Source organism: Anopheles stephensi, chromosome 3 (assembly GCF_013141755.1).
Source record: "Anopheles stephensi strain Indian chromosome 3, UCI_ANSTEP_V1.0, whole genome shotgun sequence".
NCBI classification, from domain to species: Eukaryota; Metazoa; Arthropoda; class Insecta; order Diptera; family Culicidae; genus Anopheles; species Anopheles stephensi.
In genome coordinates, this window is record NC_050203.1 from 915939 (window position 1) to 942248 (window position 26310).

At 47.6% G+C, this 26310-nt stretch overlaps 4 protein-coding genes across 15 annotated transcripts in view; 2 read left to right on the plus strand and 2 right to left on the minus strand.

The window, feature by feature from the left end:
- The window catches only part of LOC118512048 (CLIP-associating protein), a 98773-nt gene that overhangs the window by 60738 nt on the left and 11725 nt on the right, over positions 1-26310 (plus strand). For 5 of the 11 annotated variants that reach the window (XM_036055888.1, XM_036055889.1, XM_036055892.1 and 2 more), the window contains exons 1-2: positions 18047-18228; positions 21831-22835. In XM_036055888.1, the coding sequence (XP_035911781.1) occupies positions 22644-22835 (192 nt within the window). In that variant the 5' untranslated portion in view covers positions 18047-18228; positions 21831-22643. Of the gene's footprint in view, positions 1-18044; positions 18229-19518; positions 19547-21830; positions 22836-26310 lie in introns of those variants that run through there. The other 6 variants (XM_036055887.1, XM_036055885.1, XM_036055882.1 and 3 more) reach the window with 4 other exon arrangements.
- Positions 12457-13810, minus strand: LOC118512097 (WD repeat-containing protein 61). Its single transcript, XM_036056063.1, has 4 exons — positions 13711-13810; positions 13339-13639; positions 13034-13272; positions 12457-12956 (listed from the first exon to the last, which is right to left on the minus strand). The coding sequence occupies exons 1-4, from the start codon at positions 13711-13713 to the stop codon at positions 12498-12500; spliced, it is 1002 nt and encodes a 333-aa protein (XP_035911956.1). The 5' UTR covers positions 13714-13810; the 3' UTR covers positions 12457-12497.
- Positions 13989-15043, plus strand: LOC118512110 (protein NDUFAF4 homolog). Its single transcript, XM_036056084.1, has 3 exons — positions 13989-14227; positions 14297-14388; positions 14471-15043. Exons 1-3 carry the CDS (start codon positions 14059-14061, stop codon positions 14807-14809), a joined length of 600 nt encoding a protein of 199 aa, XP_035911977.1. The 5' UTR covers positions 13989-14058; the 3' UTR covers positions 14810-15043.
- On the minus strand, positions 14905-17721 carry LOC118512108. 2 transcript variants are annotated; one of them, XM_036056081.1, is made up of 3 exons: positions 17227-17721; positions 16640-17128; positions 14905-16480 (listed from the first exon to the last, which is right to left on the minus strand). In XM_036056081.1, exons 1-3 carry the CDS (start codon positions 17393-17395, stop codon positions 16452-16454), a joined length of 687 nt encoding a protein of 228 aa, XP_035911974.1. In that variant the 5' UTR covers positions 17396-17721; the 3' UTR covers positions 14905-16451. The 2 variants fall into 2 exon arrangements, with proteins under 2 accessions (XP_035911974.1, XP_035911973.1); XM_036056080.1 differs by having other exon boundaries at positions 14905-16074; positions 17227-17708.

Below are 26310 nucleotides of genomic sequence, written 5' to 3' on the forward strand. Positions count from 1 at the left end.
GAGTTTTGTGTTTTTATTTTGGGTGTTTGTTCCAATCAATCTGCCAGAGCACACGACCGACGATGGTGGTGCTAGCTGGCTAGTTGGACACACTGTAGCAGAAGGTACAATATGCAACCCAGAATCGAATAAATATACCAGCAATTATAAATGCAAAATACATAAATGGTTTGTCGTCTGTGGGGGGAGGGGGCGTCAATGGCAGTGACGGCAATCTCAAATCAAGTCCTCAATTCCCCAGTGATCCGAAAGCTGCGACCCCATTCGCTCTATCGGTCGTTTCTCATTGGCACACCTCCGCACCGGTTCCACACCTCCAGAAACCAGAACATTCTGACGACCGAGATGCAATGGTTATTCCGGATTCCGGCGCATGGATTGAGGGCAGGCCAGGGCCATCTGGCTGCTCGAAGAAATGGACCGTACAACCGGGGTGGTCTCAAGGGCGCCAAGGGCGTTGTGCAAATAAATCCATTGTAGCCGTTCTAGCGTTAGCGGTGGACCCCAGAAAGGACCACAGCAAAACCGTCCCAAGTTCGTGATACAGTCCGTCTACTGTATCAGCACCGGGCCCTGGGCACTGTCACAACTTCCCGTCCAAAAACCAGTTCTAACTCGCGCGCATAGCGCGAATGCAACGATCGATCTGCATTTTAAAACTGCACGCTACGCCCCAACCTCCAAGGAATTTTGAATTCCGGGACCTATAGCGGTACGCCGCCTTATGTCCGGGTGTGTTTCGAGTGCAAAATCGACCGCTTGACACCCACCACCCGGGAAGGTCAGCAGCGTCGTCACCCCGCTGCGACTGGTGCCTACAGATATTAAGATCGAGTTAATGATGCTGAAAACAGGGATAGATTAGAGTGGGTTGGGTCACGCCATGCCATCATCGAATGCTCAATAGTTTCGGCGTTAGGTTCACCTCACCAGCGCTAGGAACAGAGCGCGTTATAGACGCAATTAAGCTTATAAAGAGCCAAGATTGGCTCGGGATCCACGCCACACTTCCAAGAAGCAATCGACTCGGACGGGCAACCCTTTCCACAAATGCTAATGAGAGAAAGCGTCGAGAGTAACCGAATACGGTGGAGATTGGGAAGTCTAGGTCTAAGGGAGCGTTGGCTGTAAGAATGAGAAGCACGCCAGACTTTCCTCATGATGCAAGAACCATGCCACCAAGATATTCATACGTGAACTCTTGAACTATCGATAAAAATAACTGGAAACTGAACTTCATATCCCTCATATGGAGACCGCTTCTAATGGTGACCTCCCATAACCCTCCGAAAGCAGCAGACATACCAACACACGCGAGATCTCGAACAAGATGGACCCGACCCGACTCGTGTGACCTGCGAGATGGTTTGTCCCGCCATCTAACCTCTGGCAAGCATCAGCTGAAGTTTATGGATACAAGTTTACGATAGTCGTGCGCTTTCTACGACCATCTTCGAGGTACTATCTCGAAAGAGGACGACAAGCCTCTGCGGTATGCGATCGTGTAAACCGCATTTTTGCCGCAAGGAATTTTGTTGAGCACAAATACTCGTCACTTCTTTGCATAGGTGCAAGGCACGGCAACCAGTTGAGGTGGAGAATAGAGAATGTGAATTAATTCCTACCCTAATCGGACTGTCTAATCAGTTCCTCATACCAGCCCAGGGTGGATTAGAAGTTGAAGTCGAGTTGAAAAATCGATCAATTTGAAGGGTGTGGTGGAGAATGACTTAACCAAAGTGGATTAATTCTCACCCCGACGTTACGCATTACATTGCTGGAGCTTTAGTTAATGCACTTACCTTTGCCTGAAATGTCAGTCCATTGCCGTAGAATGCTTGTTCTGGGTACAGCGGAACCCGGATGTCTTGATCATCCTTTACCAGATCGTAAGGTTGAGAAGGCATTTTGTTGTTGATGTTGCTTCCGTTTGTTGTATAATGGGTGGATTCTTCGGCCTGTTCACTTCACTCGGCACCAAACTTTCGGGCGTCTCGAGCGACCGAGAACCCAAGCTCGCAGCGGTACTTGGCTACGATTTTTAACGTTTCACTTGCAACTCACACATCCGCACACAATTCTAGCAACAACCTCTTGTGCACCTAACACATCAACACTTGCCAAGCTTCGCTTTCGGGGTTTCACTTACACTCTTCACGCACACAACCGTGAACCGTTTGGCTTGGGAACGATGCGCCCGTATCGTATCACACACCCTCTGAAGCCCACGCGCACGCACAGCCCAAGTTACCCTAGAATCATTCCAAAAATCTCGCAAGCTTCCGACGAAGCCCAGATCACCTTAGGCCTTAGGAGGTTCTAGCTCCACAACAGTCCAACACACTCTAATGCCGTAATCGATGGGCGCCGATGGGTGGCTGGAATGAATGAAACGAGAAAGAAACATCATCAGTACAGCTTAGGAGAGGGAAGTCCAGCGTGGTGGGGCCCACCGAGGGACCGTAAAACGTTGAAGGGCAGCGTATGCAACGACGCCGAAGTCGCCTCCGAACCGGGCAAGTGTGAACGAACTCGAGCTTCTCGCAGCTGACGAGATGTGCGCGGCGTTACAGCGTTAGTTAAGCACACCAGGGCCAGGGCCACACGAACCTATCTAATCAACAATGCGTGTGATGCCCGTGCGAAGAAGGGTTGAGCGATTGAGCGGCCCTTAGTCGGAGATGCAGCAGCGAGCCCTTGATGCTCGATTTTTCCTAATCCGGTTTTTTTTTCTCCGTCCCAGAACGGCAACCCGACTAACGGGCTGTCGAGGAGCACGCGCTCGGTTCTTTCGTCAACCATGGTTTCCCATAGTTACCGTACTCCGATTATGGCACAATTTATATGGCTACCACCGGTGCGTCCACTCAACCCACTGCCCTGGCCCACCCTGTGGGGAACAGCCGTGGGGAATTTGGGAAGGATTCGTGCCGAATTTCCGCTTGAAGACCGTGCCACAAAATCCGCCATTGAAATTTTGACATAAAGAAATGCTTCGCATGACAACAGCAGGGCACAGTGAAAAAAAATGTAAAGTGCCCGAAACGATGATAACGAGATTACAGAACTTTTCACTTAGGAAGTCAGAGCTTAGGGAAGCCATGATGTCCTCCTTTTTTACTGGGATGCCGATTGCCGATATCGGGCAGAGGGGTGGTCCTCCTCCTTGCCAAGGCAGCAACGGGCCAAATCCCACGTCACGATTATATCATAATGTATGTGAGCGCACCTTGTAATGAAACTCCGTATCTGCAAGGGCTGCCGTGAGGTTAAGGGCCCCCGTCAACTTACCGCCTCAGCTGATTAAAGATCGGTACACTGGCCCCGGGAAGGCACAGCGCTAAGAAACGTACAAAAGAATGAAGCAATCAACCGTCGAATAAATTCTGTAAGCTGCGGCCCCAAACGGAACTGGGTCTGTACTGTGCCTGACGAGCCGAGCTGTATGCGTACGTACCTCCGGCGGCAGCACATTGAGCCTTCCGTTCTATGGAGGCGGTTAAAAGAGCTTACTCGTCTCGGGTTTTCTTTTCCTCGGCGGCTTCTTCGCAAGCACATACCACATTGGCTGCGAAAAGACGCGCACCGCATAAGCTTCGAAAGGATTAAGAACAATTTGTTCCGCGAAACGGTGCACAGAAACCCTTTTACGAAGGCGGTTTCTTGCGAGCCGTGTGCCTGCTCCGGTGCAACTGCACTCGCCGTGTGTTGCATGTATGACCCAACGAGAACGGAAGAGGCAGACGAAGAAGCAGGCGAAGAAGCAGGACGCCGTCATTCCTGAGCCCGAGCTTTTCGTAGGGACTGGTGCCTCAGCAGCACATTCACGCAGCAGCAGCGCGTTAGGTTCGGGCCATACGAGAGAGTCCAATCGCAGATAACGAACAGAAGACTCGTCGAAGGAAAAAAGAAACTGGATAAACCGGTTCTAAGCCACCCAGCGTCTATGTCTGTGTATATCCGCCAGGGCACGGCGGGACTCTTGGTGAAAAAGCGGGAACCAGCGTACACACACGCACACGCTATATGTGTTCTACCTCCTACAGTACCTTCCCTTGGAACCCTTCCTCAGATGCGCCTTCCGAAGGAAGAAGGATGTTCCGCAAAAGCAGCTGAGACGGACAGCTCGGTAGAATTATTTCGACCGATCGCGAGGGCCTGCTTATATGCCAGGTCTGGTCGTCTCCATCTTCACCCCTTCTAGGGGGCACATGGACGTTTCTCCCTGGCGATCGTTCGTATGTCTCCTCTCGTACTCTTCTCCATCACGCCCCAACTTCATAAATAGTTTCGATATATTCTCTTCGCGTTTTTCTCCTCTTCCATCCTCTTGCTTTTCTCACTTCAGTTCGTGTTTGTATGTTATTTTTTCCACATTGTTTCCATTTCTTTGCTCTGACCGTTCGCAACCGCACCATGATTTCGTATTATTTCTCCACCGTATTTTAGGTTTCTCCGGCAATCTAGCCGCCCCACGGACAAGACCAAAATATTCTTGCTGTACACACGAATATAGTTTTTTGGAAATTACTTTTCGGTCTTGGATAATGCGTCACACCGGGAGAGGAGACATCGGCAAAAAAAAATATTCATTTACCTTGAAGGTGAAAAAACAGAGCAAAAAGTTAATCACCCGTGAACCGCAAACCAATGTCCACTCACATTCTCGCAAGACCTGAAGTCCTGCAGGCAATCATCTGATGCTGCTGCCCGTTGCGCTGTTACTGTTCCACATGGAATGCTTCAAGACATACCTTCACCATTCACTGGTTCTTGCTGAAGGAAGTTTCTTTGTTTTCTTCTTCTTCTTCTTCTTGTTCTGCTAGTTCCCGGTCGCGTCCCAAATCCGAATGGCAAGAACTCGCGAGGGCAATCAGGCACGTACACTACATAAAATAGTTATGTGTGTGCCGCGGTTATCATTCTTCCCGGCTTTCCAATGCCTACTGTGCGTACAGCGGGAAAGAAACCCACGAAACCAACCAACCCACAGACATAAACACAACTCTAATGATTACTTGGATCGTTGGGTACTTTCGTCACAAATGACCTTTCCGTAAGCTGGAGAAGCGCCAAGATGTGGTCAATGTTCTTGGTGGCCAGCTGCACGTACGATCTCGCGAGAGCCTTAAGGGAAAGCCACTCATTCGTCTGTGGAGCGCCCTTTTTTTCTGGGGTAGAAATTGTCCAAATGTACTGGGACTCCACTGGACGTTGTAGATATTGGAAGTCGCTGAACACGGACGTCTCGGAGGCCAACAACAGGATGCATGCCCGTCCGTCTTCTGGCCGACCTTAACACACACACACACACACGCAAGCGTGCACTCAAGCACTGAGTTTTGGGGATTCAGTCGACCAATCCCTGTACGTAACCGGAAGGCAGGTGGTTGTTACCTTCGATTTTCTTTTCGATGCGTTCTTCATTTTCGACTGCTTTTCATTATTGTGTGTTTTTCTTTGTTCATGCCATCCCAGGCATATGTCCCTTTGCTTACCAGGTTTTAAACGCCCATTCGCATCCCCACCGAAACAGGGAGAACTGAAGTTGTTCTGGAGTACGTTCTGTCTTTCGAAACATGTCCCAACTCTGATGCCAACAACCTTTCCCGATGAAGAAACAATTTTTCACAGCATCTTCGGGCTTGGCGTGGAGGTTGGATGGAGGTTGCAGCTGCAGTCTGTCGGAGTACTTTGTGTGGAGCAACTGAGCAACCTTTTTTTTAGAAAACTATCGAACATCGTTCGATTCTGACCGATTATTTGGTGGTCATTATTTTTGGTCGAATAATTTGAGGGGCCAATTTAGGGACGACAGAATACCGCCGGGAGAACAATAAACGCGAACAAAGGAAGTTCGTGTACTGATGCTTTTCTCAAAATGGTGGAAGTCGCGAATGAAATATTAATTCGAAAGAGTTACGGCCATTTGTGTTCTTCCAAAGTGTCGGCTGTACTTTGTACAGCTTCGGCGCGAATGAAACGGGTGTGTTGAATTGAGTTGTAATTGAATTTAACAATCAACCTAAAGCGAACCAATGCCGCTGGGAAGATGTACGTGAAGCCATCCCGAAGCGATCCCGTGACGTTTGGTATCATATCGATTATTTATTTAAACGGTAAAACCCCAGCCTAGCCCTGTTTTTCATGCCCCGTCCCAGGGTACCTAGTAGGTTCGGGATTACGGCAACCGAACCGTACCTAATGCTCGGCCAGAAATAATCGTTTCGGGGCTCTTCGCAGCTCGTTTCAGTTTTTTTTTTATTGCACTCCCTGGGCTTCAGATTAATCAACTAATTTAGCGTAACGAGCAAACTGATGCGCTAGAATTACACGTCCGAACGCGCAATGAAACGCATATTCGCGCTTCAAGAAGCAGCAGCAGGCCCAGCTCCATGGAAATTGTAGTAGGGAAGACCTCGTGGGTCGTCCTTTTTTTTGGAGAGGGAGGACTCCAAATCCCTGACCGGATAGACATCGTCGGGATAGCGTTGGTCGGGGTCGAGTTTTTAATACACATACACATGCACACCACCGCGGATGGCTGCTGGCCGGCCTCCCCGAACTCCATCAACAAGTAACCGAATCCGTTTCATCCAATTACACGACCTACGCGCATCATTCGTGTGAGCGGGTGGAGGAGTCGGCCAGCTTTTTCGTGCCCTTTTGACGAATTGATGAAGATCCTGTTTTTATTTTCAACGTTCGAGCCAGCGAACGCAACGAAAAAACAACTCATCCTCCCCCTCCAGAGATACGCGTTTTGAGCGTTCGTTTACCACAAGTGTTGAAAAATCGATTCCAAGCTCCCATTTTTTTTTTTTTTTGGTTTGTGCTTCCTTTCGGTTTATCTAGTGTTGTGTGTTTTTGTGGTAAAATATCAATTTTGCCTTCCCGCTGTCGTCCTGTTATCGTGTGAGGGCCTTCCGCCGCGTCTGTTATCACCAAGAGTCAGTCGTGCAAGAGTATTGCCTTTCGTGCGTTAGTTCGTCGGTTCTGCCTCAAATCCGGAGCAAAACCTGACACCTTTCTTGCCTGGTGTAGGTTCTCTTTGGCATGGGGCATCTTGCGGTGGCCACCGCCGAACGGTGACGCCCAGAAACTTTGGTAAACATCGATTTCCTAGCCGTTGTTTCGTGTTTCAAGCAACACAGGCCGGGGCCGCTGCAACAACGCCATGTCTGTTTAGCGCATTTAGTGGTAACGGTGTTGTTGTTTCGTGGAAATGATCCCCCAGCTCATCCCAGAGGGTGTGTGTTGGGATGTGTTGCTCCACTCGAACGAAACAAAACATACAACACCCATTACGATCACAACACACAGCAACACGGGCGGCCCCGAGCTCGGCGCGAAATCACATTCAGAACGCGTGGAAAATTAATCCAAAAAGAGCGAACGAATGGTCTTGTTGGTGGTAACACAGCGCGTGACGTCCTGGTGGGCTAGCCTGTGTTCTGATCTGGGAGCGAAGCAAACTGCATCACTAGCCACTCGAGCGACCATCATAAACGCAGCAGTAACCTTCCTGTAGGGAACAGATCAACACAAGCGTATGATTGGCCCTCAGAGGTCTCTAGGAGAGCGCCGCGAGGATCCATTTCGATTTGTGACATGCACATCACCTCAAGCGTAACAGCTAATGGGTCGCTCGGATGGGTGTCTGCAGACATTAGAACACCGGTGATTAGAATATCACTGCCTGGTCGGCTTGGGACATTCGCCGTCGGTCGTCCTCTTCCGGGTTCTACGATCTGCGGCCGTAGCTTCGAACCGTACTGGACGGACGAGATGGAGCGCGCGTGCGACACGTTGTCATACACACGCCGAAGATCACGGATTGTGGATCGCACGACCCCGTCGTAGCACATGGCATAAATTTCTATTTTCGTTCCGCATCCGACACCAACAACTACGACAACGACGACGACGTACGGCGTCGAACGCACGCGGACCAGAACGGTGTCTTTGGAACGACGTCGACGTCGGCATGTTTCTCCTGCCCTCCCTGATCCCCTGCCAACTTTCTTCCAAATACTCATCCGCGAGAGTCCCGCGCAATCGAGCGCAATCGAAAATAAAAAATGATCCAATTTTTCGACCTTTTTAATTTGGCGGTGTGGTCTCTCGCTCGCGATCTCCGGTTGGCCTCGCTGTCTTCGGTTTGTCGAGCTGTATTTCACTTTTTGTCCTGTGGAAACACGCTTCACCGGCTGGCACTAGCTTAGGTGGTAGGACTTTTTGTGAATTCTTCAACACACACCAATTTGACCTCCGCGGGTCTCGGATGGCTTGATTTGCGATGAAATCATATCTGGGCGCATCTGTGAAGGGGGCTGTAGAATCACAACTCCTTCAAAGAAACGGCAGATTATGATGACGATGCCGTGTTTGCAAACGTGCAATTTGCCATCATTTTCACATGGCGATCTTATTACTCACGGCGTGGCCCTTTCCGAAGAGTAAAGGGTGGTATCGATCGCGGTTGGATCGTGATCGACAGCTACGCGTGACGTAGTGTGTCCCGGCGATGACACGATCGTCATGTTTATTCATCGCCGAGAGTCCGGCGGGCATTAATTTATGCAATCGCGCCAACTCGCGTACGGTTCCGTTCTAGCGCAATATTGAGGCTGCCATTTTTTTGCAAACTGATCTCTCTGGCTTACCACACCAGAGTGGGAGAGAGAGAGAGAACGAACCAGAAACAGCATTGCAGATGGAAGGTGGAAGATTGCAGGCGAACACGGCCAAAGTCCAATGTCCAGCAAGATGTCTGCCTCGCGATGAAGTTCAAATACAGTACATCTCCAGAGTGATCCTACGCCAACGTTAGGTCCTCACCAACGCATTGGAGTTAACGATCATATTCGTTTCTAAAATGGGAAATGCTTCATTCCCCCCAAAACTCTCACAAAATGTCATCACAGCAACCCACACACCTAGGCATCCAACCGAACCATAGCCTGCTGTTCAACTTTTATGCTACAAAAGGACATGATCTCACATAAAAAAAAACCATCGGAAGAAGAAGAAATTCCACAACAATTCTAGTCACACTAGCTGATCTCGTGTATCAACTGTCTAAAGGTTAAAGGTTCAACCGCGATCATTCACAACCACACACTGCCGGTAGAGCGGATTATTAGCTTCTGACTTTAGTAAGGAAACAAAAAGACGCCCAACAACTTTTGCTGAAGCGGTTCCACTTGATCTCACGTTTGGTTTTGGTTCTTCGTATGCTATCGCATTACCCACCCCTAAACACTGGAAATGGAAACTGACGCCGATCTTCCAACAACCCTCTCGCACAAACACACACACGCACACTAGAGTAGAGAGCAATGTTCTTTGCGGCTTAATTTGACCACAAAGCACGCTCGATCTCGATCAATCAGAGCAAGAACTGACGCAACAGCAGCTCTCCCCAAGAAGAAACACCGGAAACGGCCATTACCCTTTTTTCGCTGTTACACACAGGTTGTGGTGGATGACGCGCCCGCTTAAGGATGTTCGCTGAACCCTTCTGGCTTAGTTGAAGTCTCCTGACAAGAGCCAGCCGCACCACAGACACTAAACCGCGCAATCGTATCGTACGCGTAGGTTTCGCGAAATGTACGCGAGCCCTGCAACACTGCAACCGACGGCACGATAAACGCGAGACGGACACAGGCCTGGCCAACAAGCATGGGAAAACGCGAAACAACGACTGTTTGTAAGCGCCATGGAAGCGTTCGCTCTCGAGGCGAGGTGGTTGCTTGCTTGTTCTCCTCACTGCCACCCCCTCCAACATCACCCTCCCACCCCACCCTGCTAACGTTCACGCACATATACCGTCGGCTCCAATCTTCTAGCATAAAAGCTTTCGGTAAGCTCCACGAACACGACAATGGACCAACGCACACCATAAGGCTTCAATGGTTGTACTTTCAATTTTGACTTTCAAAGTCACGATATGCATAAAAAAGCAAGTTTTTGAGTGTTTTCAATGCACTAAAATATTTGCTGTGTAATTTAAAATTAAAATGCGCATGTATCGGTCATTCTAAATAAGATTTATGAACTTCAAATGGAATAATTGAACCAAAATTGGGCCAAATTGAACACTTAGCGGCGCAGTGTGTCACTCACCTAAACATTCCACGAAGCGCGAGAAAAGGAGATAGAACCATTCACCCCTATCGCATGGCAAAGCATGTGTAAGTGCGAAAGAGATGAACGACATCGCGAGATAGGCATGTTTGCAGTACGGAAGAAAGAGGCTGCGAGAGAAAGAGATGTTTCACTCACACACACACATACAAGGATGCTTGCTTACGCACACCAGTCCGAATGTCAACATAAACAACGACTAAACACGAGTCGACATAAACGGGTTTTATGTCGACTAGCCAGTTTGTGACGGGAATTTAGATTTTGAACTTTACTCGAAAGAATTCGCTAGAGGAAATGCAAATTTAATTGTGTTTTACGTAAAAATAGGCTTCGTTTGTCTTGTACAAGCTTTGTTAAGCAGGAATCTGTATTAACATGCGAGTATTCTCGCCAACTAGGGCCCTGTAACTTCCCCGCCCAGAGCCCTTTAACCACCCTCATACACACAGATGCAATAGCTTTTCTCTAGCGGCAGAATCGAATTCTCGTTGCTCGAGTAATTATCTCGAGTGGACATCGAACATAGGTCCGTGATGTCCACGGTCTGCAACTCTTTTGCAATTCGAATCAAACGAGGCATATGTATGTATGCTTTATTGCACACTTACGATTTGTAGGCCAGAATATTTATGAGCGAATTCAGCATCCGATGCAGATTAGATCGGGACCAATTTTATGGACCGGGAAGACAAAGCAGGCGCTTTGTTGTGAGCATTGTGCTAGCCCTTATGTTGTCGACCGGGCCCTCCACCAAACCCAACCAACCCAATCTGGCTGGTCTGGTCGATTACAAACAAACGGTGCACGTACTACGCAATTAACCGTTGCAGCTTTGAATTGCGCACAGAACGCACGAGTCTTGTGGTAGGCTTGGTCTTGGAGAGGAATTAGTCATCAAGAGTGGAATCGACTCCGTACTCCGGTCGTCTGTGGTGCATGTGGCGCTGTAAACAAAAACAAAGCCTACTTGCAGCGCCTGTGGTGATCGCAGTAGGCATAGAATAGTGTGGGTTTCATGTGTGCGTTGTACAGCAGCCACACAAGGGATGAATGAAAGAGACAAATAGACTTGTTCTTGCACTAAGATGCAATTGAGGCGATTTTATCCATTTCAAATTGGCCAGAAAGAACGTTCGTATTTCGAATGCATTGCAGAGTTATGAACATGTCGCCAGAATTCGTTGAAACTTGCCTTTACCTCCGTGTGGTCCACACTGTGACATATTTCAGTTTCACTATAACCGTCCGCATCCCAAGTTTGATTCTTGCGCTTTGTTCTTTCCACGAACTTCTGCCCAAGTTTTCATCATTACGGACATATCCTCTTCCACTTTCGCTATGCCTGACCGGAAACGAGCTGCATAATATTAGCACATACTTACTGACCTTCCCCTTTTTGCTGCGTTTTGGGATTTTTTCGAGACCCGGGTGTCCGGTCCGTCGGTGTCACTGAACTGAACACGCGACCTGGGACGAGATGTGAAATGGTCTCGAAGGAAGAAATCAGTGGCCTATGAAGTGTAATTCCATTGCGGAGATAAACATTACGTGCCGCGAACGATTTCGGTTTCGATGTGGAATTCGAACCTCCGGTCCCTTTTGGGGGCAGACCATTGGAGCCGGTGGACATTTAGTTTGACCATTTCTATCGAACCTTTTTCCTTTTTCTTGGGTTGGGAAGACCCTCCACTGTTATTAATATTTTTTCTCCCATTTCTGAATCGACCAGACAGGAATGAGGAAATTCGAAGCATTCGCAGATCTGACCGAAACACAAACAGCCACTTTGGAGACAGAGGAGAGAGAGAGAGAGAGATAGAGAGAGCATTGTTGAAAGCGAAACGCGAACCCCTAACGAATGAAAAAGGATCAGTTTGCTTTCGGATGTTTTTTTAACGGATATCGAGACGAGGCGAAGCAGGCGGGAGTATTAATGAAGTGCGAACCAGATTGATTTATGCATGAGTACCGGGGTTCTAATGTGGTCTTTAATATTGAATGTTTGTAAACGAAAATAACGCCCCACTTGTGGAAACCAATTGGCAGGCTTCCTACGACGTCGGTAGGATGAGATTGTATTGCCACAATTTCCCCACAGCCGACAATTGTAATCGTATTTTTGTACTGTGACTAACATCTTTACCGGATTCTTATTGTTCCATTCCGACATGAATCATTTGGTTGTCTCCGAATGTATGTCACGTATTTCATGGTGTACCCTTGTCAAAATTATGTGATCTTATCGATTGTTGAATTATATTTTCGGGCTGATTCGTTTTCGCTAAACAAGGGAACCGTCTTTGATAAGGATGAAATAAAAAAGGAATAGTTTTTTTTTATTGATTTCATAAAACATTCGGTGGGCAATCGTACAGGTTTATACATTTATCTTCCGACACTGAAATTACGTTCGTACTATCAGGACTGTACCTTACGCCCCACACCTGATCGGCATGCTCCGTGAATGTGTGCAAGCACTGCCGTTCAGCGACATTCCAGATTTTAACCGTTTTATCACTCGAGGAGGAAGCGAATTTCTTTCCATCACCCGAAAAAGACACCGACAGTACCCACGATGCATGTCCGGACAGGGTGCCAACTACGTCGGAATGTGCTACATCGTACAACTTCATATGGCCATCGTCCGAAGCCGTCAGCAGCATTTGCGAGTCAGGCGAGAAGCACAAACTACGCACCGACATGGCATGTCCTTCGAGCGTTTGGGCCACCTTACCGGCAGCGACATCGAAAATGTTGATGATACCATCGATGGCACCACTAGCGATGTATTTTCCATCAGGGCTCTAAAAATGAGATTACGGGTTAATTTACCAACAAAAAAAAAAATAAGTTCCCATGCCTATAAAGGCCCAACACTTACGTATGCGATGCTAAGCGTAAATTTGCCGTTCTGTGGATCCAACACCTGTTCTGCTTTGCCGGTTTCCACACTGTAGAGAGAGATTTTTCCCTCGTGCGAACCCGATATAATGAACTTATCGCACGGTGAAAATGCAACGGTCCACAGATCGACCGGCCCGAGCGATATTTGGTTCATCAGTTGGCCCGTTTCCGCTTTCCATATGCACAGGCTCGAATCGAGCGAACTGCTAGCAATAACTGTTCAAAAAGAATAACTCATTCACTTCGTGTTCTCTATCGCACAAGGATTACAATCCTAGTTACCTTCGCCACTAGTGCTTACGTCCACCGAAACGACACCGAGAGAGTGTCCGGTGAACGTATTCCTCAGCTTGAATTTGCTGCGATCAGGCATCACATCCCAAATCTTAACCGTATCGTCCACACCGCCGGTTACGATAAAGTCCCTATAATCATCAGCCGCGTCCTTTTTGCTGGCGGTGGAGTCGCGGGAGTTGTCATCATTTTCTTCGTCGGCACCGTCCGGTCGTACCTTAATACGGCCCCAAGCACACGACCAAATGCTTTCCTCGTGCGCTGCTTCTTCCCTGTGCAGTAGGGAGTACTGAAACCGGCAAGTTAAAAAAGTTTTAGTGGAAAAATAGTCGCTTTAAATTGGATGAAAGTTTACCGCACCATGTTTCTTTTGTCCGCTTTTTTCTAGTGTGCTGTGTTTATTACTGTTGTGACAGCTGCCCGGTGAAAATACTATCTGTAGGGCGGCTGTCATAAATTAAAAAAAAAAAATCACGGTTAAAAAACAACTCATAATTTTAACAAAATAGGCAATAAATCTTCAAGATCTGTTTCTACTTAATTTCTAAAAGCAACAACTTAACGATAGTTAAATAGTTTTCGGAAAAATTCAATAAAAATCACATAAAAAAGCCGGTCGTTTGACCTGTCAACAGTCCACTGTTCACCGCACCGCATATGTCAGTGCGGTGTATTTACGCAATCCGCTGATATTAAACAGAAAATTAGATGCTTCCGCACTCTTTACTAAAGATGGGTAAAGCAATGTCCGTTGTCGGACGCCAGGTGCAACGATTTAACGTGGAAAACCGGGCCCAGAAAGTGATATCGCAAACGAAACCCAAACCGGCACCAAAGTACGAATCCAATCTGCGTGATCTGGAGCGTGTGCTGAGAGGTAAACGCATCAACGGATGACCTTCTAAGCTGGTTAGTCAAAAACGAAATACCATTTCTTGTGTTGCAGAGCATCCAGACGTTGTGGCCGAACAGAGCCGTAAGAATGAACTATTAGACGAAAATTTGCGCCAAGTGTACGTTACCTCGAAAGATGTCGCGGTATGAAGAAACATTAGGAAGGAAACATTCGCCTCCGAAACTGTGTTACGGTAGCACGTGCTCTTTCGATCTTGTTTTCCAGATTGACGCTAAAGCTGCCCCAACGCAGGATCCCGATAAACCACTTCCGATAAATCGCTCCACCGTAGATGAGTACGAGTTTGGTCATCTAGAACCGCGCACGGTAACGAAAGGTCGTTGCACATTGCGACAAGCGGTGCAGTTTATTGCAAACCACCAGACCGATCCACAGCAGTGGACCGCAGCGAAGATAGCAGAGTATTACAACATGAAGGAAACGCTAGTCATAAACATACTCGACCACTTTAAATCGTTCGAGGTGCATTTACCCGACAAGAATCTCGAACGGCGCCGGGTACTAACACGAGCAACAATGGAAGCTCCGAAGCAGATTGAGTAGAAAATAGAATTGTTCAAAAAAGGCAACTCGCATTCGTTTTCACAATACAATGGGTCCCTCCGAAAATTGTGAACACAGGTGGTAATCGGTGTTAGTTTTACCCTCTTAAAAATATAGACATTTATTGAAATTTATCACAGAATACATATTTTTGGTATGACGAAAATTATGGCTCAATGCAGTAGTAGTAATAGTGGTAGATAAGTAGATGAAGAGACGCAAGAGAAAAAAAAACGATAAAAAGTAACTCTCTAATGATATGGGAATGTGTCGTGGGGGAAAAGGAAGAAACCGTGACATAGCTGGTGGTGGTTACTAGAAATTATGTACGCCCCATCTTCTTCCTTTAATACAATTCCTCCTACATTATTCCGCGCGATTCCTTTCCCCCCAAATACAGTGATATGCCCTTCCTGAAATGCGTTTAGTAGATCGTGTTTTGATACTGTACACTCCCGTCCGTTCGTTCCTATCTCATGCTCATCTCATGCTTGTATGTAACCTGTGACGCCTGTTAAAAGGAACCTATATCGTATGAAATCTTATACAACTAGAGCTTCGTCCCCCCACAACACACAGACACCTGTATGCGTATGCTTGTTTCTCGCCTATATTCTAAATTATTGTGTTATATTACTTTATGCTCCTCTGGAAGGAAGAAAAATCTCTGATTCAAATGACCTCCGATGAATGATGTGGAGAACTGATCCCTCAAACATCGCTTCGGTCTTCTATAATCTCTCAACCGGTTCAAGTATTCTAAATTCTTATGACTTTGCGCGCAGTTCCTTTGTTTCGTTCGTTTTGGATGTGCGATTGTGTGTCCAACACGCTACGCTATCTAGTTTCGCATGAGGCATTTGTTTTGTGCGCTTTCGCCACGAATATTGGCTCCAAATGGCTCCTTCAGCTTCATCATATCGCTTACAACTTCTAGTTCTACAATTTTTTGGCATGATTCTACTATCATCGCTGCCTCCTGTGCGTTTCTTAGCAACCGCCATCCGCCATCACCGTGCCGCCTCTGGATCGATTATCCTGCCTTTTCACTCAATAACTTTAACTTAAGATTAAGATCTCTTCGTACACACCACCGGCGTATTTATGGAACGCGCAATTTCGGTAAGGAACGTAGGTTGGAGGAGGTGCGCGCTGAAGGGCGCTTTATCAGCACAAGCATATCTACTTAAATTCACAACACCCCTCCACGTGGCAAAGTTCTCTTTGGCGTTCTCAAAGCCTGCCCGTCTGTGGCTCAAAGCCTACTGCAATATCGGTCGTTGTCGGTCGTTGTTTTGGATGGTTGGTATCGGTTGGTGGTTAGTTGGGGGTTGTTAGTAACGTAAAGGAGTAGTTAAAACAGAGAAAGAAGAGAACAGAGAGTAAGAGAGAAACAGAGAAAGAGAGAGAGAGAGTTACGCTTGATGTAAATGTGTCGAAGGTTTGTTGTTAAAAGGTGCACTGCAATGCTTTGCCTTTTTCCGGGATATCAGAGACTCGGGGGAGATGATGGGGAGTCAGCTGGCTTTGAAGGAACCAAAACCAGACAGAGATCTACTCTATACGGAAAATCCGACAAGCACACTGATCAACAGCTACGCACTAGATTGGACATGCTCACACCAACCGTAGCAATACGACCTCAACGGTGGTGCTCTACTGACGGAGTGACTATTAAGGGAGTGCGATTGAGGGAAAATAGGGGGGCAGATAGGAACAGATAGGAACAGAGACAGAGAAGAAAAAGAAGAAGAGAAGATGCTGTGGTTGGTGGTTGGGTTCAGTGGTTGCTTTCGTTTTAGATCAAAGGCGGATCATCGGAATCATTACCTAGCACCACGTCTTCGTAAGCGGGCCGTCGTCGGTGGCGATTTCGGTGCGCCGCGTACCGTTGCCGCAGTCGGGACCAGAGCGCGGCACGCTTGGCCAGGACTGCACTGCCCACCAGTATCACCACGAAGGCGAGCGGTATCAGTACGCCACCGAGGATGTGATGCGCTTCGATCGGTTCCCTCAGTGGAAGCTGTCCCGTGTTTCCACCATCCCCATCCGTACCACCAGCTTCGCCCGGTACTTTGTTGCTATTGGCGCTGGTTCCTCCGTGGAGAGAGGTTGCTTTGGCGCCAGTATCATCTGGCAGACAGTACGTGGTAGTGTAGGCAACATTGGTGCTCGGAACTGGTGTAGGAGACAGACTATTGGTGGTGTTCTTCCCGTGATAGGCGGGATTCAGCTTGTAGCCGAAAAGACAAACACACTGACCCTTATCACATGATGCATTCGGGGGGCACTGGTCGAGCACATCCTCCCGACAGGCAACTGTTGCAAAGAAAGCAAAGAAAAGAACCGATAAAGACATTTCAGCAAACGCGGACGATAACATGTCACGAGGTGCGCCCGTTGGGAGTGATGCTTACTGTTGGTGCTGCTACTGTTTCTCACACTACTGCTGCTATTGGTGGCATTGTTCGGTGCATTCCGGGCACTGACCTGGGCACTGTCCCGCGGGTTACCTCCGATAGACATCCGGAGATGTATCGCGAATATGTACACCACCAGAAGGTACAGTCGACGATCCGGATGCATGACTTCCTTTCCTTGTACGCCTCTGTCTATCCGACGCCGCCACCACCCTTCCCCTACAACCACACGACGCACTACGTTTTGTTTATGAACGGTTTTGGCTTCGGCCCTGTTTTTAGACGAACGCTCTAACCACACTCCGACCAAACATACGCTCAGTACGATAAAGGCTTTAAAAAAGATGTATCTAGTCTTAGTGAAAGAAAACACTCGGGCAATCGACACGGTTTTAGGATATTCTCGTTATCATTATCGTCTGCGGTGAAAGAAGAAAGAGGCCGCCGTCGTTTTTCTTTTTGACTGAAAGGGCATTTCCCAGTGAGCAAAAATCTACACCAAAACTTTGACAGCAACTTCAGCGGGGGCCCTTAATTTTTTTTTAATTCAAATTTTTATTTCAACTTATATTTCTCTATTTCAGTGATAACAAATATCAAATAAAGATGTTTTTTGCAGAATAAAGACTGGCAGAACTTTTATCGGCTAAATTAACCCATGTTCTCGCCACTGCATCGTACTGAACGACAAATGACGCTTCAAGCGCTCAGAACAGACAACGGCTTCACAAATAGTGAAGCACCCAACCCGAACCTATCACCCGACTGCTTACGACACACGCACACACCCAACAGCGCAAGGGAATGCTGCGTACATACGGGCCAAGCGACGGAAACTCGAAAACTAGCGCATAGCCCGAGTGTTGTTCGTGTGTTTGCGAGACAGAGGTTGACGAGTGCTGAGTGTGAAGCAAGAAAAACGGGAATAAGATTTGATTGGCAAAATGTTGTCAATCGGCAGATTCCGAAACGGTTAAATGCAAGTGATAACCGGAAAATGTAAGTGTACCCCGTTTGCGCTTCATCCGCCAAAAGAAACCCCATTGTCCTGGCGTCGTAGCGCTCCCAAAGGGTCGCACCCCGTGTGTGTCGGTCGGGCAGAAATTGGACCGAGGTATGGAGGAAGTGACGACGGCCAACGCCAACAAGTTCTTCTTTCATCCAGAGCGGGTGTGTGTGTGTGCGTGTGTGTGAAAAGTGGTGAAATTTTGGATTTTTCTTCCAAAGCGAGCTTTTGTGCACTCTTTTGTGGTGCCACTGATCCTCTGCGGTAGTAAAGGAAAAAGAAAAACACTCCACACACCAGTTCCGGTTGCATATGTGTGCAGCTGCGAGGTGAATCTGATTCCGTGTGTCGCGTAGCTGCACGTACCATCTCGTACAGAGAGTGGGCCATTTCGTGAAACAATCCGTGAAAGAATCGTACCCTGTTCGGTGAACCTGTCACGGCAAGCAGCTTGTGGTGTAGGCTGGTGGCGTGAAGCCTTTCCCGTGTGGGAAGATTTTGAGTTGCGTGATTTTTCCAATGCGGGCTTGCCAGTGTATGCATGTGTGTGCGTGCGAGTGTTTGCGGGGTTTCGTGTGTGTGCGTACGAGTTTTGGCCGTATGAGTGTGTTGTTGGCCCGGTGTTTCCGAGCATTCACTAATCTACAGAAATGATGAATCGAGTGTGTGTGGTTGAAAATTTGCGAAATTTCACTCGGAAGGTTGTGTGCTCTGTGTGTGCTTTTTTCTGTTCCAAGCGGGAGGCCCATCATTGTGAGGTAGAAGTAGTCAAAAAGTGATATTCCAATTCCGTGTTGGGATGGTGATGTGCTGGCATGTTTCCGAATTCAATCTAATCGTTGTGTTGGAGAATCGGCTCCATCTACACACCACACCTCCTGTAATGTCGAAGGGAGAACGCTCTGTCTGTTCGTGTTTATCTCCACCGTGTATTGCGGATGACGGAACAACGGCCCAAAAGTACAAAACAAAGTAACCGCTGTGCACAATGGAAGGGATTGAGAAGAGAGCGAGAAGTGGAGTGAAATTTCGCTTCATTAAGATGGTGGTGGGCCAATTCCCATAAAACAAAACATCATGTCCATCCGGCCGTTGTGCCTCCGGTTGCCGAAAAGTCGCCCGAGAGCTGACACCAGTTGGCCAAAGCCCCGTGGAAGTTGTGGTGTCGCTGGATGTTTTCTGCTTATTTGTTTTTGTTCGGCGTTGGAAAGTAACCAAGCGCTGATGACTACTGCGTACGATGACAGAAATGAATGACCAACATTTTACTCTCTTCTTTCTAGTTTACTTGCTGCTGGTGGATTATTTGTAGTAAGTGCTACAGTCAGCCATCTGAACCAGTTGAGAGAGTTTTATTTTCCATTTTTTGGCCTGTTTATCCGTGGAACGAGCCATGGTGGCCTTGCATAATGGTGAAAAAGACAAATTTTGGAGCGAACTACGCACAATTGGTGAAAATGCAAGCTTCAACAAACCCGGAAGTAGAACATCTCCGAAGAAAGAGTAAAAATTAAGCAACTCTGATCGTGCATTTGTTCCCTTGGTTGCTAGGCATTGGAAGACTACGATAAGAACACACCGCACCAAATCATCACCATTGATGATGGCTATCCGGTGTTTTGTTTTAGTTAGCACAACGAGATGTAACATGGGACGTACACTTACTCAACAGAACAGTAAAAACGGCACAACATTGTGTGCAAATTGCCCTCGGTCGCATTACTCCCTTCGCCGCACTCTTCCTGCCAGTCAGCTTTTTCGTGTTGTTCGCACAGTGCGTGCGTGCGAAAGGTGATGTTCGTGAGCAAGAAGTGGAAGCAGAGGATAGGCAGTGCAGGCTTTAAATGGAGCACACAGTTGCACCGCACTCATACCAGAGCACGAGCCCAGTGAGAGAGACCGTAGCGCGTTGGTTGACGCAAAGAAATGGGGGTTGGGTGGGTGTCCCAAGGAAGCAGTCAGCCCCCCACACACGACGACCGCATTCGATATTTGTTATGTAGTGCGCGCTCTGCGCCCTTGCAAATACGTCGCGTTGCGGTGTTGGTAGAGAGGTTGCTTCCGTTGGTGTGCGACTACGTAATACCCCGGAATATCTACCATACCGTCTTATTCTGCACATCGGAAAAGGAACGTGTGTATGAGTGTTTCCATTTTTAAGCATTCCACAAGAATATCCTTTTTTTGCAAGGCTGCCAAGAGAGTTGTCAACCTAGAAGTCTGGGCGAGAACAGTGCTCAAAACAAACCCGTCGACACGCACGCACACACCATGACGCATCGAGACACACTACTGGTTTGACAAGGCTGTTTCGAGCCTACTACAACTGGGATTCGATGCGTAATCGAAATGTAAATATTTATTTCGAACGATTAGATCATTTCTGTCGACTGTCAAAAAACTTGGAGCCGCACGACGTTCGACGAGTGTGCGTGCGTACGTGTGTGTACCATTGCCACTCTGGCACGATTTGGTTGCTCTGGGTCCGAACATTGATTAGAAGTGGTGGCGATGAGCGAATGCTTTTGGCGGTTTGATGTGTGAGATGGTGACACTACGCGTGGAGGTATCGTAATTATCAACACTCAACTGCAACTGGCCATCCCATCCCGCCACAGAACAGACAGAGGATGAGCAAGAGCTCATGTTGATGTTGAGGCTCAGTTTTGTTTTTATGTTTTACCAAGACAGTGTTTAGACGGTCACACGTCGTCGTCCCTCGCTCGAGTGTAATGTAAAGTTGATGGCCGAACGGTGGAACCTGAACTGTAGGTTAAATGGGTGTTTTTTTGCTCACCTTGATTGCTGTTTAATTGATGATGCAATGTCCATTACACATTTTGTTTCACCTCCACCTTCATTAAGCATACGGAAATGAATCCCATGAAGCTCGTACGATGTTCTGTATGGAAGGTTTATACATTGTGGGGATGATCTGATATGCAAAATTTTATAGCAATGCAGCGTTGCTTTCTATACTGATGTTGAGCTTGAGCTAGAATGGTAACGGATTCTAGAGATTGTATAATAGGAGGACAGGCATGCGATTGTGGTGCGAATGGTGGTTGGAAATTTGGTGTGGGATGTCTGCCAAAAACAAGCGCCGCGTCAAATGGCCTAAGCCCTCCTAACTAGGTTACTGGATTAAGCTCTGGAAGATATGCATCGCCATCGCGTTGGGGAGTTTGGCTGTGTGGAGAATTATGACAGCTTTAAGCTAGCTGTCGACATACTTGCCCGATGCTAGATGCTTCAGACATTCTGCACAGTTTCGTCGATCATAAAAGGATAACTTTATAAATAAAACTAATCTGTGGGGGCTACGGGGCTTCTATCTGAATGAAAAGTGAAGTCGTTGCAAATTCCACTGTTTGTAGGAATATTCTTACGTGAAGCATTAAAATTCAAATAACCAATTATAAATCCGAAGGCTGGTCCGGATTCCTTCCTTCGCAGGTGGAAAGTAAATAGAACGATCAACTCGCAAAATTCGAGTTCTCCAGTTTCACTGCAAATAAATCATAGCTAATCGAATGCAAATTAGCTGCAATTGGCCGCTTAGTACTTACCCATATCCGCAATCTCTCTTCAACAGCAACCGCATCTGTTTATCTCTACGTTTTAAAAAGTGAGTAAGTTTGTTTCGCTTCCCGGGTCTGTTCGATAGATATTGCCGCGAAAGTGTTTTAACGCAGTGAAGTAAAGAAGCGTATTATTCGCGTGTGTGCGAGTCCGGGGCGAATTGTTCCCAAAATTCCTTTTTGCCAGAAGCGGAAGAAAAAGGTGGAAAAGTGTGAGTTGAGTGCGAAACGAGCTGATGACAAGCTTCCCTGGTAGTGATTTACAGGAAAGCTACAAAATTATAATAAATATACCGACGACTGCACCAGTGTGCAAAAAAAAGGCGCAGAAGAAGTGCTTTCCGTGTGTGTGTGTGATTGTTTAGTGTGTTCCAAATCAATGACAACCGATCGACGGCAGCAGCAGCAGGTTGAAGGCATGCAAATCAATCAATGTATTCATTAGCGAGACGAAAGAGAAGAAAAAAGTAAACAAGTGGAAAGGTGAAGAATTCTTTGAGCAAAATTATTGCCAAGCGATCAATTCTCGATAGCGCGTGAAGACACGAAAGACGCGATCAAATAAAAATCCCGAAAACGTTGAAGCTGGAAGTTGATTGGAATTGACGAAAATAGTGACGAAGAGTGAGAGCAGAGGCGAGGCCTGCAAACACCGTGTGGAGGCGGTTTTAAGTTTTGAAGATTAACTACTCCCAACAATCAATCACCGAAAGTAAAAGGAAGCGGCTCGTAGGATACGGTGGCCACAACTGTGGAGGCAGGCCACCTCGGGGACAAAGGATCTCTTGCGAGAACCGCTTACGAACAGGACACACACAACCGTCAGGATGGCGTACCAAAAGCCCGTCGACATCGACGGATACGTCACGCAGATGGCAAAGGCGGACATGCGCGTGAAGGCCCAGCTGGCCGAGGATCTGGTGCTGTATCTGAGCGATTCGGAGAATTCGATCGAATGCACCGACCTCGGCCTGCTCATCGATGGGCTGATTCCGTGGATGACCGGAAGTCACCATAAGGTAGGTTGCTTTATTACCGATCGTCTCTTCCTGTTCTCCTCGTACTCTTCCTGCCCCTTCTACTTGGGAGGAATGTACACACACACACACACGCACAACTCCCTCCACCTGCGACAGTGAATGGCGACAGTTCGATCCAAATCGGGTTCGATCCGCGCTCCGTGTTGCGATCGTTTGTGGAGGTTTCCCTCCACAACGTGGAGACCCTCCTCACACAACAAACACCGCGAGCTAGCAGCAGTTGGTTGGCTGTTGGTTTGACAAAGAAAAATGAGAAACATTTTAATGAACTGCGCGCCTTTTACGTGTCGAATGTTCGTGTCCGTGGTGAGGTGAAGTTTTAGCCCCAGTAGACGATTATGGCCACGCGGCGATGACGCCAAAAAGAGCGGCGAGACTCGATACAACGAGACGCGCGGTTTTGTCCCTGGAGCTCAGCTCCGCGCTACTACTTGCTTTCTTGCGAGGTTTGCAGTGACGATTAGAGACAACTCCTCCATATTGGATCGCTGCAGGTGGGAAAGAGCGGGCGAGGGAATGAGGTAGCTGCCACAGGTAAGAACCTTGTCTGGCAATGCTGTTTGTGTGAGTGTGTGCAGGTCATGCGGGGGCCACTTTCCGCTTGGTGGAACCACCTGCCCACACTAAACCAACCATCCACCACTGCTTCACCGATGGCTACCCATTGACACTATGGCGTCATAGGGCAGTGGAGGATAATCTTGACGTCCGAAGTGATGACCGAACATATGGAGAAGGCTTTACGACACTCGTATGAAAGATTTTAGAATTCCGTTAACCTTTGAGCTTGAAGATGTGTCCCCATGCTGCTTCGCGCGTGCCACGGACGATGAACCTCCCTGACCACACGTCGTCGTTCACTTGGAAGGAAGAATTAATAAACCTGCAAAGCTGTGCAGTGTTTATGCAATGTATGAATGAAAATGCAATAAGATCCTGCCCGATGCATATAATGAAGCCTTTGGGCGCGTATCACTTACGACAGATGAGGTCAGACCAGCGCCGTATCGAATTTTATGACCAAACTGGGTCGGAGTGGGGGTCGATTAACTGCATCCCGGGCTATTTACCTCTGGGTCTTCCATGCAGTGACGTTATGCAAACACCTTCTCCTCTACTACGACCGATTGGAACGAACTGCGGTCAGCGATATTAATTTTTACCACGTTTTTATTATGCCCCCCATCTATATTTGTCCGCTGGGCTTCTCCGTGCGCTGGGCTACCATCACACAAATGGCAGTAAAAGCTTACTGGGATAGTTGCTAACATCCAAACATGTGCTACGCCGATGTGTCAAGAAACCCGAGCGTTGTATATTTGCCCAATCTAGTAGACCTTCCAAATCAACAATTCCATCATCACAGTGTATATATTTGTTACCTCGTTTAAACGTTTTTGTGACGAAGTTTCTCCGTTGAAATTGAAGTAATTGTGAGTATCGTTGCTCTGGAAAAAGTATATTTAAAGAAACACAGCACACGTTAGTCCCCACTTTTGGTTTCATGTGGCAATGTACTCTGCAGCATGTTGTCATTTAAGTCCGTCGGAGGTTTGGTCGACCTTCACCGATGGACGTGTTACTTACTTAATCGAATCAGTTTTTTAAGTGAACAAGTAACCCCCCGGGTTCCTGCCCTCGTCTGTGTGGGCGCGCAAAGTAGGTAAAGTGAGGTTCACTTGATTCGAACGACCAAAAGAGCTGTTTTGCCGACGTGGCACACTACTAATTTCTCCAAAGTTAGATAACAAACCTCTCCTAAGGTTAGGTAGGAGAGGTATTGCAGCAACGATGAAGAACCGTTTATGATTCGTCACTATGTTCACCCAGACATTCCGGAGGTCCAATTTCGTTCCATGTCGTGTTGGACTGCGTCCTTGATAAGTTATCTAGAATACAACGGGTCCGGCTGTGTTATCCGCGATAACAGCGTGGGATGGGGCAATCGGCGATTGCGTCAGGTTTGCAAGAGGACACGATATGGACGGGGTGGTTGAAACCCGGCTCTTGGTATTGGAGTTGGATGCTTGGGTTTGTTGTAGAGCGAATCAAAATTTATCATTATTGTCTCGTCGACATGTTTGCGATTGCGTTTGATATCCGGTAGAGAAACTGGCAGCCTTTGGCTCCAGAAATAGAGACCATTAGCCCATTAGTTGATGATCAAGCATATGTGCTCTCTATTTGCCTTAGTTTTTCATTTTAAGATCACGATAGAAATCACAACAAAAGAGTTCTCGCGCCCATCATGGGAGGGGAGTGTCGTTCTCGGCGTTTTCCTTGCTGGAAGAACCTCTCGATTCCACGCCCGTAACCTAAAAAACCATTTTCGTCACGTGTGAACGATGCCCAACCCTTCTCAAGCCGCAAGAAAGATCGAAGATCGTTTGGCGCTTGTCTGCAGCAGCGGCTCACAACGGTCGCGGGTCATCGATCGCATATCCCGAGCGCAACGGTGGAGTAGAGAGCGGACGACGGGCCCCGGGACACTGTGCGATTTGATGGTTTATGATATTTTGCACCACTTCACGCAGGGCAGAAGATCATACTGGGGTTTTTTTTTTAATAAATCAAACCAAATGAACAGAAGCAGAAGAAGTGGCGGTGCTTTGCTGGAAACGATTAGAGATTCCGTTTGCTGATGAATTCACCCGACCGCCCGACCCGGCCCGGAGTGCAATGTGGTGCAATGTTGTGCGCACAAGGTTTTATGGCCGGTCCAACTCGAATTGGTTCAATTGAACGAAATGGTGGTCGGTTGTTTCTTTTAAATTCGAGCCCTCCCTCGACGCACTGCGACTTATTTAAGCGGTCTTCTTCATTACTGCTCCTCTCCTGGACACCCATACGCTCCGTGACTTCAAATCGGAATGATGATGCGCACCGAAGATGGTGGGTACTTTCGCTGGAAGTACGAAATTTTCGGTGGTCACGGGAGGCCCCAAATGGCTGTCACTCTGTTCGTGCCGGTTCGTGGTGATGATGAGCGCACGCTCTTCTAAATTGTCCGTAATAACCTTTTTGCGTGGTTTTGCTCGTCCTAGGTTGCATCCATAAAGTGAACAATTTTTGGGGTGAAAATGAGAGAAAGTTTTAATCATAGACCAAGCTAATTCAGCGAAGAGTTCGCTCTTTCGCTACCGTACTTTGCGCGCTGGTTTCATGGCAAATCTGGTAAAGTTCGTTGATTGCTTTAGGAATCTGGACTCTGGGGTCTTTGAGTGATTATCAGTAAAGCTGGAACCAAGTTGATAAGAACAAACAAACTGGATCATCATCATGTTTTGGTTATCTAAAACACGCTAGCCTTGGGAATAGTGTAACGCATACGGTACCGCTGCTTTATCTTTATTAACATGACAGGGTGATATATGAGGTTCATGCACTCAAAGAGACAGTTGATCTTCATTGGGAATAGGGCTAGAGCTGGAGTAGAACTCGCCCTTTTCATTCC